The sequence below is a fragment of the Ranitomeya variabilis genome, chromosome 3, assembly GCF_051348905.1.
Source record: "Ranitomeya variabilis isolate aRanVar5 chromosome 3, aRanVar5.hap1, whole genome shotgun sequence".
NCBI classification, from domain to species: Eukaryota; Metazoa; Chordata; class Amphibia; order Anura; family Dendrobatidae; genus Ranitomeya; species Ranitomeya variabilis.
The window spans coordinates 607,325,926-607,340,013 of NC_135234.1; the positions used below are offsets into that span (position 1 = coordinate 607,325,926).

Consider the following 14,088-nt stretch of genomic DNA (forward strand, 5'->3'; position numbering starts at 1 on the left):
CAGAAAAAAACGCAGCAAAAAAAAAGCTGCAAAAACACCTCAAGTGAACATGACCTTACATCTGTGAAGGTTTTTGGTTCATGGTTGTACACAAGGCTCTTCCCATCTACTGATACTTAAGGCTCTGTTCCCACAATGAGCTTTTGGTGCAGTTTTGATGCTGTGTATTGTAAAGTTCCAGCAAAGTGGATGGGATCTATAGAAATCTCCTGCCCGCTGTGCTTCTATTTTACTCGGCTCTCTCAATTCGTTTCTATTGGAGTTCCAACAATTGCTGAGCATGTTTTCTGCATTCCCATACAAATGACTCGTGAGAGCCACACAGCAGGGTCTAGTTCTGAGGTCCATTGATGAGATCCGTGTCTGTCACATTTATAGCCATTACTTTAATATATCTGAATTTTTTTGTTTGCCTTGCATGAAATAACCCAAAATCTTCCTCATCGCACTCTATTTTATTTTTTTAGAAATGCTATGAACAAAAACAATATAAAAATGGGCTGAAATTTTGTAAGATGATCCTCTCAAATCCCCGCTATGCTGAACATGGAGGTGAGATGCTGATACCCTGACGTGTATTTGTAAGGTATAAATCCCAGGAATGAGGTCATGTGTCGGCTGCCTGCTACAAGGGACCATCCCATACAGCTGGCAAGTCTCACACAAGAAGAAGTCAGTCCCACTAAAATCAGATCATGACCTTCCTATGGTGGGCAATGATGGAGGTTAAAGGGGTTGTCCGGTGAAATAAGTTACCTCCTTTTCAAGGTATTGGTGACAACTTATTGATCGTGGGAGTTTGACCATTGGGCCCCCAACAATCAGCATATTGGGGAATTTTTATCTTGTTACAAAATGGAGGCAGGTCGGATGCCTGCCCACCACTTCATTTATTCTTTATGAGGTTCTCCACACTAGACAGCCCCATAGAGAATGAATGGAACAGTGTTCGAGAAGGGATAAAAGTGTTCTGCTGATTAGTGCGGGCTCCAGCAGTCGGACCTCCATCGATCTATAGGCTATCGCCCATCTTAGTGATAGCTGATAATTCGTTTTCACTGGACAACACCTTTAAGGGACGGTGTCCTTCTGCCTCCTCAAATGGCACTTTCAGTCATTAATTGCAGACATCAATTAATGGGGTCCCATAGCGGTCAGGACACAACAGGATTGATGGCGTCCTATCCGTCGGACACCTGACCTGCAGCCAATGAGATGGCTGATGGGTGGGATTTGATCATTTCTTGTTCCTGTGGACACCACTGGAGGTCCAGCTCTGAGCAACACGTCTTCCCTTATTTTATTGCAACCCCTATTAAAGCGTGCTAGAAAACAAAGCTAAAAGAAGGTATACAAAACCACTTTCTCTTTCTTGCTTTTTCTGTTTACTGATTGATCTGTTACCATTTTTATGTTCTTCAGAAACACTGGCAATGAAGGGCTTGACTTTGAATTGTCTAGGAAAAAAGGAAGAAGCTTATGAGTTTGTGCGGAAAGGTCTACGCAACGATGTTAAGAGTCACGTCTGTATCCTTTTGAATAATTTTTTACACATTTAGTTTAAGGCTCGCTCATGCGGCTGTCGATTACGTCATGCGAGAGAATCTGGGCCAATTATGCAAATGACATTCGGCTCAAACTGTCATAGTTTGATCCAAGTGTCCTCTTGCTGTGATCTGATCCTCTTGGATGAGAGAATTGCAGCACAGGAACAGAGCAGACGGAGAAAGTAATTTCTCCATTGCTGGTATTCACGGTAATTGGACTGCACTCGGATGGCATCCGAGTGCAGCCCAATGTACCACACTCGCCCATAGACTTGTATGGGTGCGCGTGATCCGAATATAGGAGCCACTCACAACATGCTGCAATTATTTTCTCACGCTGAATCAGCATGAGAAAATAATCACTGATCTGCACTGCCCCATAGTAGAACATTGGGCCAAGTGCTGTCCGATAAAACCTCACGTAGCACTCGGCCGTGTTATACTCTAGTGTGAGTGAGTCTTTAGGCTGAAGCTACATGATTATTGACCAGGGACTGTGAATTTACCGTATTTTCTGGTGTATAAGTCGACTGGGTGTATAAGTCGACCTTCAACTTTTCCATATAAAGTATGGAGTTTGGGATATACCCACCATATAAGACGGGGGTCCTCTTATACGCTCAGTCATCTTATACGGCGTGTGCGGTGCGGATGGTTCCCAGCGTCTGGAGGAGAGGAGACTCTCCTTCAGGCCCTGGGATCCATATTCATTTAAAAAAAAAAAAGAATAAAAATAAAAAATATTATTTATTTTTTTTCTTCTTCAGACCCTGGGATCCGTACATGACTGCTCCCTGCACACGCCGTACCCGGCGTATAAGACGACCCCCGACTTTTGAGATGATTTTCAGGGGTTAAAAAGTCGTCTTATACGCCGGAAAATACGGTATATGGAATTTTAACCTCACAGGGGTCTTCTGGTTACAGGAAGCCCCTCTCTACAGGCGCAGTTTGTTTGTAAGAACAGTCTGTGCTTTATCCCCCCTCTCGGGTCCAGCATTGAGTCACTGCCTCTGCTCCCTATCACTTGTGGCATATGTACATTGAGTGTAGAGCATACAGTCAGGTCCATATATATTTGGACAGAGACAACATTTTTCTAATTTTGGTTATAGACATTACCACAATGAATTTAAACAAAACAATTCAGATGCAGTTGAAGTTCAGACTGTCAGCTTTTATTTGAGGGTATCCACATTTAAAATTGGATGAAGGGTTTAGGAGTTTCAGCTCCTTAAAGGGACTCTGTCACCTGAATTTGGAGGGAACAATTTTCAGTCATATGGGTGGGGTTTTCGGGTGTTTGATTAACCCTTTCCTTACCCGCTGGCTGCATGCTGGCCGCAATATTGGATTGAAGTTCATTCTCTGTCCTCCATAGTACACGCCTGCATAAGGCAAGATTGCCTTGTGCAGGCATGTACTACGGAGGACAGAGAATGAACTTCAATCCTATATTGCAGCCAGCATGCAGCCAGCGAGTAAGGAAAGGGTGAATCAAACACCCGAAATCCCCACCCATATGACTGAAAATTGTTCCCTCCAAATTCAGGTGACAGAGTCCCTTTAACATGTGCCACCCTGTTTTTAAAGGAACCAAAAGTAATTGGACAATTGACTCCAAGGCTATTTCATGGACTGGTGTGGGCAATCCCTTCATTATGTCATTCTCAATTAAGCAGATGAAATGCCTGGAGTTGATTTGAGGTGTGGTGCTTGCATGTGGAAGATTTTGCTGTGAAGTAAACATGTGGTCAAAGGAGCTCTCCATGCAGGTGAAACAAGCCATCCTTAAGCTGCGAAAGCAGAAAAAACCCATCCGAGAAATTGCTACAATATTAGAAGTGGCAAAATCTACAGTTTGGTACATCCTGAGAAAGAAAGAAAGCACTGGTGAACTCATCAATGCAAAAATACCTGGGCGCCCACAGAAGACAACAGTGGTGGATGATCGCAGAATAATCTCCATGGTGACGAGAAACCCCTTCACAACAGCCAACCAAGTGAACAACACTCTCCAGGAGGTAGGCGTATCAATATCCAAATCTACCATAAAGAGAAGACTGCATGAAAGTAAATACAGAGGGTTCACTGCACGGTGCAAGCCACTCATGAGCATCAAGAATAAAAAGGCTAGACTGGACTTTGCTAAAAAACATCTAAAAAAGCCAGCACAGTTCTGGAAGAACATTCTTTGGACAGATGAAACCAAGATCAACCTCTACCAGAATGATGGAAAGAGAAAAGCATGGCGAAGGCGTGGTACAGCTCATGATCCAAAGCATACCACATCATCTGTAAAACACGGTGGAGGCAGTGTGATGGCTTAGGCATGCATGGCTGCCAGTGGCACTGGGTCACTAGTGTTTATTGATGATGTGACACAGGACAGAAGCAGCCGAATGAATTCTGAGGTATTCAGAGCCATACTGTGTGCTCAGATCCAGCAAAATGCAGCAAAACTGATTGGTCGTCGTTTCATACTACAGATGGACAATGACCCAAAACATAAAGCCAAAGCAACCCAGGAGTTTATTAAAGCAAAGAAGTGGAATATTCTTGAATGGCCAAGTCAGTCACCTGATCTCAACCCAATTGAGCATGCATTTCACTTGTTAAAGACTAAACTTCAGACAGAAAGGCCCACAAACAAATAGCAACTGAAAACCACCGCAGTGAAGGCCTGGCAGAGCATCAAAAAGGGGGAAACACAGCGTCTGGTGATGTCCATGAGTTCAAGACTTCAGGCAGTCATTGCCAACAAAGGGTTTTCAACCAAGTACTAAAAATGAACATTCTATTTAAAATTGTTGAATCTGTCCAATTTCTTTTGGTCCCTTTAAAAACAGGGTGGCACATGTTAAGGAGCTGAAACTCCTAAACCCTTCATCCAATTTTAATGTGGATACCCTCAAATGAAAGCTGAAAGTCTGAACTTCAACTGCATTTGAATTGTTTTGTTTAAAATTCATTGTGGTAATGTCTATAACCAAAATTAGAAAAATGTTGTCTCTGTCCAAATATATATGGACCTAACTGTATATTCGGTATACAGCCGTATACAACTGTATTAGGCATTCCTCATCAGTGAGTCATTTGAAAAAAATAAGTAAATGATTTGGGGTTTGTTTGGAACAAGCCAATTAGTGACTCCCTTCTAACTCTTTGACTGGCACTGCTTATTTATACTTTGGCACAATATACCCATTACTGCACCCAGATGCTCCATACTGCAGTTTTTATGACCTGAGAGGGTAGCTATTAGGGTTATAGGGTTATTGTAGACACTAACCAGTATGAACTGCCTTGTGGGATCGGTCTTAAGAGCACTCATTGCTGTAACTAATGCACGGACATGGATTATGTTGGATTTCCTGACTATCAGACAGGTTGGCATGTCTATGGTCTTCTTCAGAGGTCCGATAAGAAGTATGAAGAAGCCATCAAGTGTTATAGGAATGCTCTGAAGCTGGACAAGGAGAATCTGCAGATACTGCGGGATCTTTCATTATTACAGATACAGATGAGGGACTTGGAAGGATATCGGGTAAGTGTGTGAGAGAGCACCAGTCAGTAAAGCCTTAGGATCTTTACACAGGGCGATAATCGTCCAAACCAGCGCTCATAAGAACTTATACTCCAATCACTGGCTCCTGTAAATACGGCACCGATCAGATGATGACCAAATAAAACACTGATCACACAGATCTCCATAAAAACACGCCATGTGCTGCTGACAATATGGGGACCAAATAGTCATATTAACAATTTCCTGATGTCCCCCGACTGTTTGCATCAGCTAAAGATAAAGGGTCCTTAAGTGAGCCTCTGTTCATGTAAACCTGCCCTTATCCTTTCAGGCTGCAGAAGTCATACTCATGTATACAGTTGTGCTAAATGTGGTCTCTTTATAACAGGAAACAAGGTACCAGCTTCTACAACTGCGTCCGATGCAAAGGGCATCATGGATCGGCTATGCCATAGCATACCATTTACTGAAAGACTATGAAATGGCCTTAAAACTGCTTGAGGAGTTCAGGAAGACTCAGCAGGTAACGTAAGATAAGTATTGAAGTCTTTTGGGAGTGGTTTGTGTCTGGAAGCCAATGTTGGGTATTTCTTCAGAGCTTCAATGATGCAGAGTAATAAATCCAGTCCTAGGTTCACTTATTGCTGGTAAACTTACAATAGGATGCTGCACAAATATCTCTTTATTAGTGATCAGCGAGAGTGCTCGGATAAGGGGTTATAGGATAAGGTGTTATCTGAGCATGAGTAGAAAAAATGTAGGAATCCAGCTCCAGGATGTAAAATATCAAAAAGATTCTTTATTCAAACATTAAAAATTGGAACAAGAGCATACAAATGACCAGCAAAAACAGTTGGGGAGCAGCCATGAGCGACTGAACGCGTTTCGAACAACTGCTGTGTTCTTAGTCTTCAGTGCAAGAGTGGAAAATCCACGCCTCCTTTAAAGCTGAGCCCAACAGATGGAAAATAATTAGCAGACCACATGTGAGAATTGCAAAAAAAGAACTAGTCAAATAGACAGAAAATGTGAAAAAAAACAATGCAAACACAAATGAAATAAAATAAATCTACACAATCTGAGCATGCTCATGTGCTAACTGACTTCAGCGTGCTCGAATAATATGTCCAAGTTCTCATGGCTGCATGTCTCACCGCTGTTTGACAGCTGCAACACAAGCAGGGATTGCCTGTGTTGCGACTGTCGAACAACTGCGAGACCTGCAGCCGTGGGGACTCGGACATATTATTCGAGCACTCCGAAGACACTCAGCACCCGAGCATGCTCAGATAACACCTTATCCTATAACCCCTTATCCGAGCACTCTCGCTCATTATCAATCAATGATCTCTGTTTTGTACACGCTCATCCTACTTTTTTACCCACCTAGTTGGATTCTTTAGTCGTGTGCAGGTCCATTTCTGGCAACTACCCGGTCCTGTTGGTCATCTGTGATTTCTAAAATGGTAAAACTGGCTGGACCTGTGTTCCCAGCCAATCACTTATTGATCACTGGTCAGGTCCGGGTGATGTGATCATCAGAGGGGGACCTCCAAGGCAAATTTGAGGGTGGTTATTATTTCTTCATTAGTAATAAATGTCATAATCTGAAAACTCCTTTAACCCCCATCATAAGTGGAAGATTATCCTTCTATTCCTCCAGGAGCCATAGCTGTTTCTTTGTCCATCACAGTAGCCATCTGAGGGTTTGCAATTTTGAATAGCGCAGTTAATTTTACTATATACTGTACTAAATAACGTGAAAAATATTCCTAATGCGATTAAATTGGTTTTGTCTTCACATCATTCATAATGCAGTAAAAATGATTTATTTGGCAGTATGATTCTTCAGATTAGGATTCCAAACATACAAACTTGATTTGTATTTTTGTGGAAAAAAAATCAGAACTTAAAAGAAAAAACAAATAAACCACCCCAAAAAATTTCTCTTGCAGCTTTTTGAGACCTGTAAACTTTTCATTTTTCCATCCTTACATTTCCTTTTCCAGCTTATATTTTTATTGATACCATTCGGGTGTACATATGACATTTTCATCTCTATTTGTTGCACTTTTGTGGGAGGTGTAGCCAAGCCCCCCCCCCCCCCCCCCAAAAAAAAAAAAAAAAAAAAAAAGAAGCAGTTCTTGAGTTATGACTTTTTATTGCACACTTACAGCACTACACCACATTACCAGCCATATCTCCTCACACTTGCCAGGGAGCAAAGCTGTGGAGAGGCCAGACTCTCGTGCTACCTTATACTTGAATACACTGACGCCATGATGGCACCTGGCAGACTCCATATCAGTGAATAATGACATCATAATGGTGTCCACTGTATGACACATCTAGCACTGCATGACTCAGAAGGGATCAGATCGCTAACGAAGGTGAATCTTCTCGCTGCCAACATCTGTTAGATCTGCCACAAATAAAACAATTTTAATCAATACTGCAACTTAGTAAGAGACACTTCGCTGGAATCAGGGTCTCTGCCCCTACATCATGCTGCTCTCAGTTGGGGGAGCAAAACCTTAGTAATATATACCTTTTAATAGCCCTTATAATATGGCAAATTAGTGAGTTGATACTTTACCACCCAAACAACCAGGGAGAGCCTTTCTGTATAAGAAGTATGACATAGCATACATGTGATCACAAATCTAAGTGTTTGAGCCGGTGTTGTCCGTGTCATGAACATACTGATGCTGTTTCTTTAGCGGTGGTGATAAAAAAATCTTCATAACAGAAGACATGAAGCGTCAGTATATAGCAGCCTATTGTAATGGATATTGTTGTCGTTGGTTTTTTTTAGGTACCTCCAAATAAGATTGACTATGAATATAGTGAATTAATCCTGTACCAGAACCAGGTGATGAGAGAAGCGTATCTTTTCCAAGAGGCCTTGGATCACATTGAGGCTTATGAGAAACAAATCTGTGACAAACTTCAGGTGGAAGAAATTAAAGGTACGGTAAATACTAGTGACTGTACAGTGCATGGCCATATGTTTTATGGGTTCTCCATACATTCTGCTAGGATAGGGGTCCCATGGTGCGGCTGCTGTGCGAGCCTCAACAGTGGAATGTAGTCTCCGCATTCATTCCAAATTTGTTGAAAATATTACAATTATTAAATAATTAAAGCCTTTATGATCAGAGCCTCACATGCAAACATGCTCGCAGGCTGTATACACAGGCTCAGTTCTTGTATATCGGTTGTATCTCGCCAGTTGGTATACACCGTGCACAACACAAGTGAGGGCAAAACTGTGCACTTATTACACCTATCTGGCATCCATACCTGGGCAGAAAACCACTACTTGACACTTTTTTTTTTTTGATCCATGTACTGGATTAGTTCAGAGGTAATGCATCAGATGCGAGCATGGTCACCTGGTGACAGGTCCTTCTTAACCCCTTCCTGACCTCGGACGGGATAGTACATCCGAGGTCAGATCCCCTGCTTTGATGTGGGCTCCGGCGGTGAGCCCACATCAAAGCCGCGACATGTCAGCTGTTTTCAACAGCTGACATGTGCGCGCAATAGCGGCGAGTGGAATTGCGATTCACCCGCCGCTATTAACTAGTTAAATGCCGCTGTCAAACGCTGACAGCGGCATTTAACTACCGCTTCCGGCCACGCCGCCAGAAATGCGCGCATCGCCGACTCCCGTGACATGATCGGGGGTCAGCAATGCATCGGCATAGTAACCAGAGGTCTCTTTGAAAAATGGAAACGCTACGGGTATCGGAAAATGGCGCAATTTATTTTGGGGGGGTTTTTAGCAAAGTTTGGAATTTTTTTTCACCACTTAGATAAAAAATAACCTAGACATATTTGGTGTCTATGAACTCGTACTGACCTGGAGAATCATAGTGGCAGGTCAGTTTTAGCATTTAGTGAAGCTAGCAAAAAAGACAAACAAAAAACACGCATGGGATTGCACTTTTTTTTGCAATTTCACCGCATTTGGAATTTATTTCCCATTTTCTAGTACACGACATGGTAAAACCAATGATGTCATTCAAAAGTACAACTCGTCCCGCAAAAAATAAGCCCTCACATGGCCAAATTAACGGAAAAATAAAAAAGTTATGGCTCTGGGAATGAGGGGAGCGAAAAATGAACACGGAAAAATGGAAAATCCCAAGGTCATGAAGGGGTTAAAGGGGATCAGATCACAGCGATGTGCTATGCTGGTCTTTTGGCCAAATGGCGGGCATTAGTGGCGTAGGTGTATACACCTCCGTGACCGCAGTTATTGTGTAGGTGTATTCACGCATCTTGAATTTCTGATTTTTCCTTCTTAACTTCAGTACTTGCAGTCTTAATACTTAGCGCTTCTGTCTTCCCTTCAGCAGTTTGTGAGTTTTTGATTTTTACTTTTTGTGTTATTTTAATTTTTTTTTTAAGAGGCATGGCCTCCAGTGGTTTGCATAATTTCTTTTATATACCTAATTGTCTACTTCTTTGAACCTCTGTTTTTTTCTTTGAAGGTGACATATACTTAAATCTCGGAAGATGGAAAGAAGCTACTGCAGTATTTAGAGCCCTTATTAACCGCAATCCTGAAAACTGGAAATACTATGAAAATCTGGAGAAAGCCTTGCATCCTGGTAAATGTGTCCCAGCTTATCGTTTCTGTTCTTCCCATTCTGAGTACATGTTATAAGGAATCAGTAGCTCTCCAATTATTAGACACCTTTTGAGATGGATAAAGAAGCTGTCATGAGAAGGTCAGATGTTGGACCTGAAACCCATGTATTTTAAAGTAACGGTAAATCCTCTCCTCCTAGCTACCAATGAAGAACGACTTGAGATCTATGATGAATTCTGTGAGCGGCATCCAAGAGCAGTTTCCCCAAGAAGATTGATCTTAACCTTCGTTACAGGTAAAGGCTAAATAACTACCAGCAATAGTGTCCATCTATAATATTGTGCATAGGCCAATGACTAGGTGATTTTACTGTCACATAGAAGCTGCTGGATTTCATAGAATGTAAAATGTACATTAGGCGTAATATACATAAATGAACAACATCTGGATTTTGTGCTACATTTGCTTGGTGATGTTGCCATTTTGAACGTGATAAGCCGTGCTGTTAATCGTCATTCATTATGACCCTGTTTTACTGAGAATACATTCTGATTACCATCTTGATTTAAAGGGTTAAATTGGCTACTATTGATGGCGAAGGAACAGCTAGAGTTGCTCACACAGCCTCCTGTGTAATGATATTCTCCTTCACCTCACTGGGGGACACAGGACTGTGGGTGTAAGCTTCTGCCGTCAGGAGGCTGACCATAAGTAAACGTGAAAAAAAAAAAAAGTTAGCTCCTCCTCCGTCGTATACACCCTGACACTGGCTACTGGAGACTCCAGTTCATGCTTAGTGTCTCAAGGAGGCACACCTCTGGGTCCCGGATCCTTTGGACCCTATTTCTTCATCTCTTTCTATGGATTGAGGGGGCGACGGACCCTGTTGAGGGTCCGATCTCCCCAAAACAACAACGGGCAAGCACTTGCGAGTTCCTCCACGTATCCTTTCCCGCGACGAGGGATCCCTCACCGGTCTTGGCCCTGACCACCCTGAGGTATTTAGACCCTGGGCTGTACAGGTGCCCGTTTGTTGTCCGTGTGACCCCCCCCCCTTATTTCTACACCTCTGCTGCGGTGATAGATGGGGTGATAGACGGTCCCTCTCCTTATCCTGGCGAATAATGGAGCTAGCGTGCCTGCACCGTCGTTTGCCTCCCCCCCCTGGATTTACGCCGGGGGTACTCAGCCTGAAATATGGGGAGAGTGGCAAGAGAAAAAAAAAAAGAAGGGGGCTCCTGGCAAGGCGCACAATGCATCTTTAAGGATGCTGATTTACCTGGTGATCCTCCAGGCGTTTTTTCTGCACGGTGTTCTGGCGTCTCGGCAGCGCTGTGCGGCAGCTCCTGCTGCATTTGTCGTGCCAGAGGCTTCAGGCTCCGGCCTGGCCTCCAGCATGCACTTCCGGCTCTCTCTGACCCGGGCTTCCTCCCAGCAGACCGTGCCATGAGGCCCCGCCCCCTCCAGCGCATCTACTTCCGGTTTCGTTTTTCCTTTTTTCTCAAAGGAGAAATTGAGGCCCCGGCTTCTGGCCTACTACAGGCCGCACCGCATGATGGCGGTGCCGCCCCCTTAGGTCTTCTGGGCATAAAGGTGAGCTCTTTTTGGCTCTGCATCGTGTGTTCGTTTCATCGCTGTATTCGTGGGGACACAGGACTGGGGTAAGTGCTTCGCCCTCCAGCTGGCAGAAGCATTATTTTTTTTTTCCCAGTCTCAGGCCCTGGGTATAGCTTTTTACGGATCACTATGTCTAGAAGGGTTAAAACTCACACGGTCTTATATACCATTTGTGTGGCTTGTCGTGCTGCGTTTCCGCATGCCCAGAGCAATCGTCTCTGCGAGGCCTGTGACTCTGAACGCACCCAGGAGCCCCCCCCCCCCCCTGCCAGCTCTCCAGCAGTCTCTCCGGCTCCTGCCCTTCAAGCAGGTGCTGAGGCAGCTCCGCCGGAATGGGTCACGTCCTTGTCGCAATCCATGGCGTCCCTAACTGAAGCAATCAAATCCCTTCAGACCCCGGCGGTCAGGGCCAACAGTCCCTCTGTCTCAGAGAGGGCCTCGGGTTCTCGTTTGCCTTCGGCCTGCAGGGTCCGTACCCGCACTAGACAAACGCATGGAAAGCGGATTCGCACAGTGTCTCTTAGACCCTCAGGTGCTTCTGCATCCTGGAGTTCCGTATCACGTTCCCCTTCCCCTGCAGAGAGCGGGGAAGTTGAGACAGACTATGAGTCAGAGGAGTCCCTTAATTTTGAGAATCCTGGGTTTCAGGAGTCTGTAGATAGCCTGATTGAGGCTGTCAATCAGTCCCTGGGGATAGAGGACGAGCTCGCCTCATCCTCAGATCATAAAATCTCATTTAAACTAGCCAAACGGGCTCATAGGGTTTTTTCCTCTCACCCTGAGTTTGAGGACTTTATTCGGCGTAATCGGGAGCACCCGGATAAGCGTTTTTCAGGGCAAAAAGCCTTGAAGGTTAGGTACCCCTTTGCTATTGAGCTGTGTAGTAAATGGGCAGAAAATCCTTCTGTAGATCCTCCGGTGTCCCGTTTAGCCTCTAACACGTTGCTATCTCTCCCTCATGGTTCATCGATTAAGGATCCTAGGGATCGTCTTATAGAGAGCTTGGTTCGTTCCGTTTTTGAGGCTTCAAGTTCGGCACTTTTCCCTTCTTTTGCGGCAACCTGGGTTGCTAAAGCTATGATGTCTTCGTCAGAGTCTTTAACAAAGGCTCTTCAAGAAGGTGATTTACCAGCAGAGTTGGCGGAAATGTCATCTCAGATAGCTCTTGCTGGTAGCTATCTGATCAATGCATCCTTAGATGCTGCAGACTGTGCCTCTTCGGCTGCGGCTAACGCTATCGCTATTAGAAGGGCTCTTTGGTTAAGAACATAGCGGGCAGACTCTACCTCTAAAAAGTCTCTTACGGTAGGGTTGTATCAGGGGGGTCGCTTATTCGGAGAGAAGCTGGATCAGCTTATCTCTGACTCCACAGGAGGAAAGAGGTAAGTTCCTGCCCCAGCAGAGGATTAGACAGCCTTTTCGTCGCCAATTTCAGGCCCGTTTCAGACCCTTTCGCAATGCTAGGTGGGCCCCAGCATCAGGCTCTGCTGCGCAGGGTCGACCCAATCAGGACCGAGACGTTCGGGTCTCTTATACGGCCAATCAGGGGGGAAGAATGCGTTCCCAGTCAACTAGATCCAGAGGAGCTAGGACTCCAAAGGTTTTCGGCCAAGTGACTGGAGGCCTCCTCGGAGTGCCTCCAACAGAGTAGGCGGACGTCTACTTTTGTTTCGTCAGGTCTGTCTTCAAGTAATCCACGACCGGTGGGTGGGAGAGCTCATAGCTTCAGGTTACAAGATAGAACTGGTCCGTCAGCCTCCTCCCGGTTCTTCCCATCCCGTCTCCCCAGGTCCGAGTCCCACCGACAAGACCTGTTCAATTCCATAGAGTCCCTTCGTCTCAGCGGAGTCATTTCTCCTGTTCCAAGGGAGGAAAGGTTTCAAGGGTTTTATTCAAATCTTTTTGTAGTACCCAAAAAGGACGGAACAGTAAGGCCTATCCTAGATCTGAAACTCTTAAACAGGTTTGTCCGCGTTCGTCACTTTCGGATGGAATCTCTTTGGTCAGTGATTGCTTCAATGGAAAAGGGAGAGTTCTAGGCCTCCATAGACATTCAGGATGCCTACCTACATATTCCCATCTTTCTTCCTCATCAAAGGTTTCTCAGGTTTGCTTTAAACAACCTACATTTCCAGTTCACAGCTTTACCCTTCGGGCTGGCTTCCGCCCCACAGGGTGTTCACGAAAGTCATGTCAGCTGTGGTGTCCATTCTGCACTCCCGAGGCATAGTAGTCTTGCCATATGTGGACGATCTCCTGATCAAGGGGCCGACCTTTCAAGCTTGCAAGGAAAATGTCAACATTATTCTGGACACCCTTGCTCGTTTGGGTTGGCTAGTAAATTTAAGAAAATCATCCCTACAACCTTCTCGGAGGATCTTATTTCTAGGCATGATTTTCGATACTTCTCAAGCCCTATCAATCCTTCCCCAGGACAAGGTCCTAGCCCTTCGGCGGGAAGTGAGGAACCTTCAGCAACCGCACCCTCATACGATACAGTCGTGCATGATGGTGTTAGGAAGGATGGTTGCGACTATAGAAGCAGTACCATTCGCACAGCTTCATCTTCGTCCTCTCCAACAGGCAATCCTAGTAGTATAGAACAGGAATCCTCTCTCCCTCAACCGCAGATTTCGGTTGTCTCCCCAGGTCAGACAGGCTCTCTCATGGTGGCTAAACAGCTCATCCCTACTCGGGGGGGAAGCCCTTTCCCCCAACCAATTGGCTGGTGGTAACAACAGATGCCAGTCTCCTGGGTTGGGGAGCAGTGTTTTTTCACCACACAGCTCAGGGGC

At 44.8% G+C, this 14,088-nt stretch overlaps 1 protein-coding gene across 1 annotated transcript in view; it reads left to right on the top strand.

Annotated features, from left to right (window-relative positions):
- NAA16 (N-alpha-acetyltransferase 16, NatA auxiliary subunit) overlaps positions 1-14,088 on the top strand; it is a 52,056-nt gene that overhangs the window by 3,635 nt on the left and 34,333 nt on the right. The window contains exons 2-8 of the mRNA XM_077297307.1: positions 468-552; positions 1,423-1,527; positions 4,937-5,094; positions 5,465-5,599; positions 7,892-8,045; positions 9,576-9,695; positions 9,876-9,971. Of these exons, the coding sequence (XP_077153422.1) occupies positions 468-552; positions 1,423-1,527; positions 4,937-5,094; positions 5,465-5,599; positions 7,892-8,045; positions 9,576-9,695; positions 9,876-9,971 (853 nt within the window). The remainder of the gene's footprint in view (positions 1-467; positions 553-1,422; positions 1,528-4,936; positions 5,095-5,464; positions 5,600-7,891; positions 8,046-9,575; positions 9,696-9,875; positions 9,972-14,088) is intronic.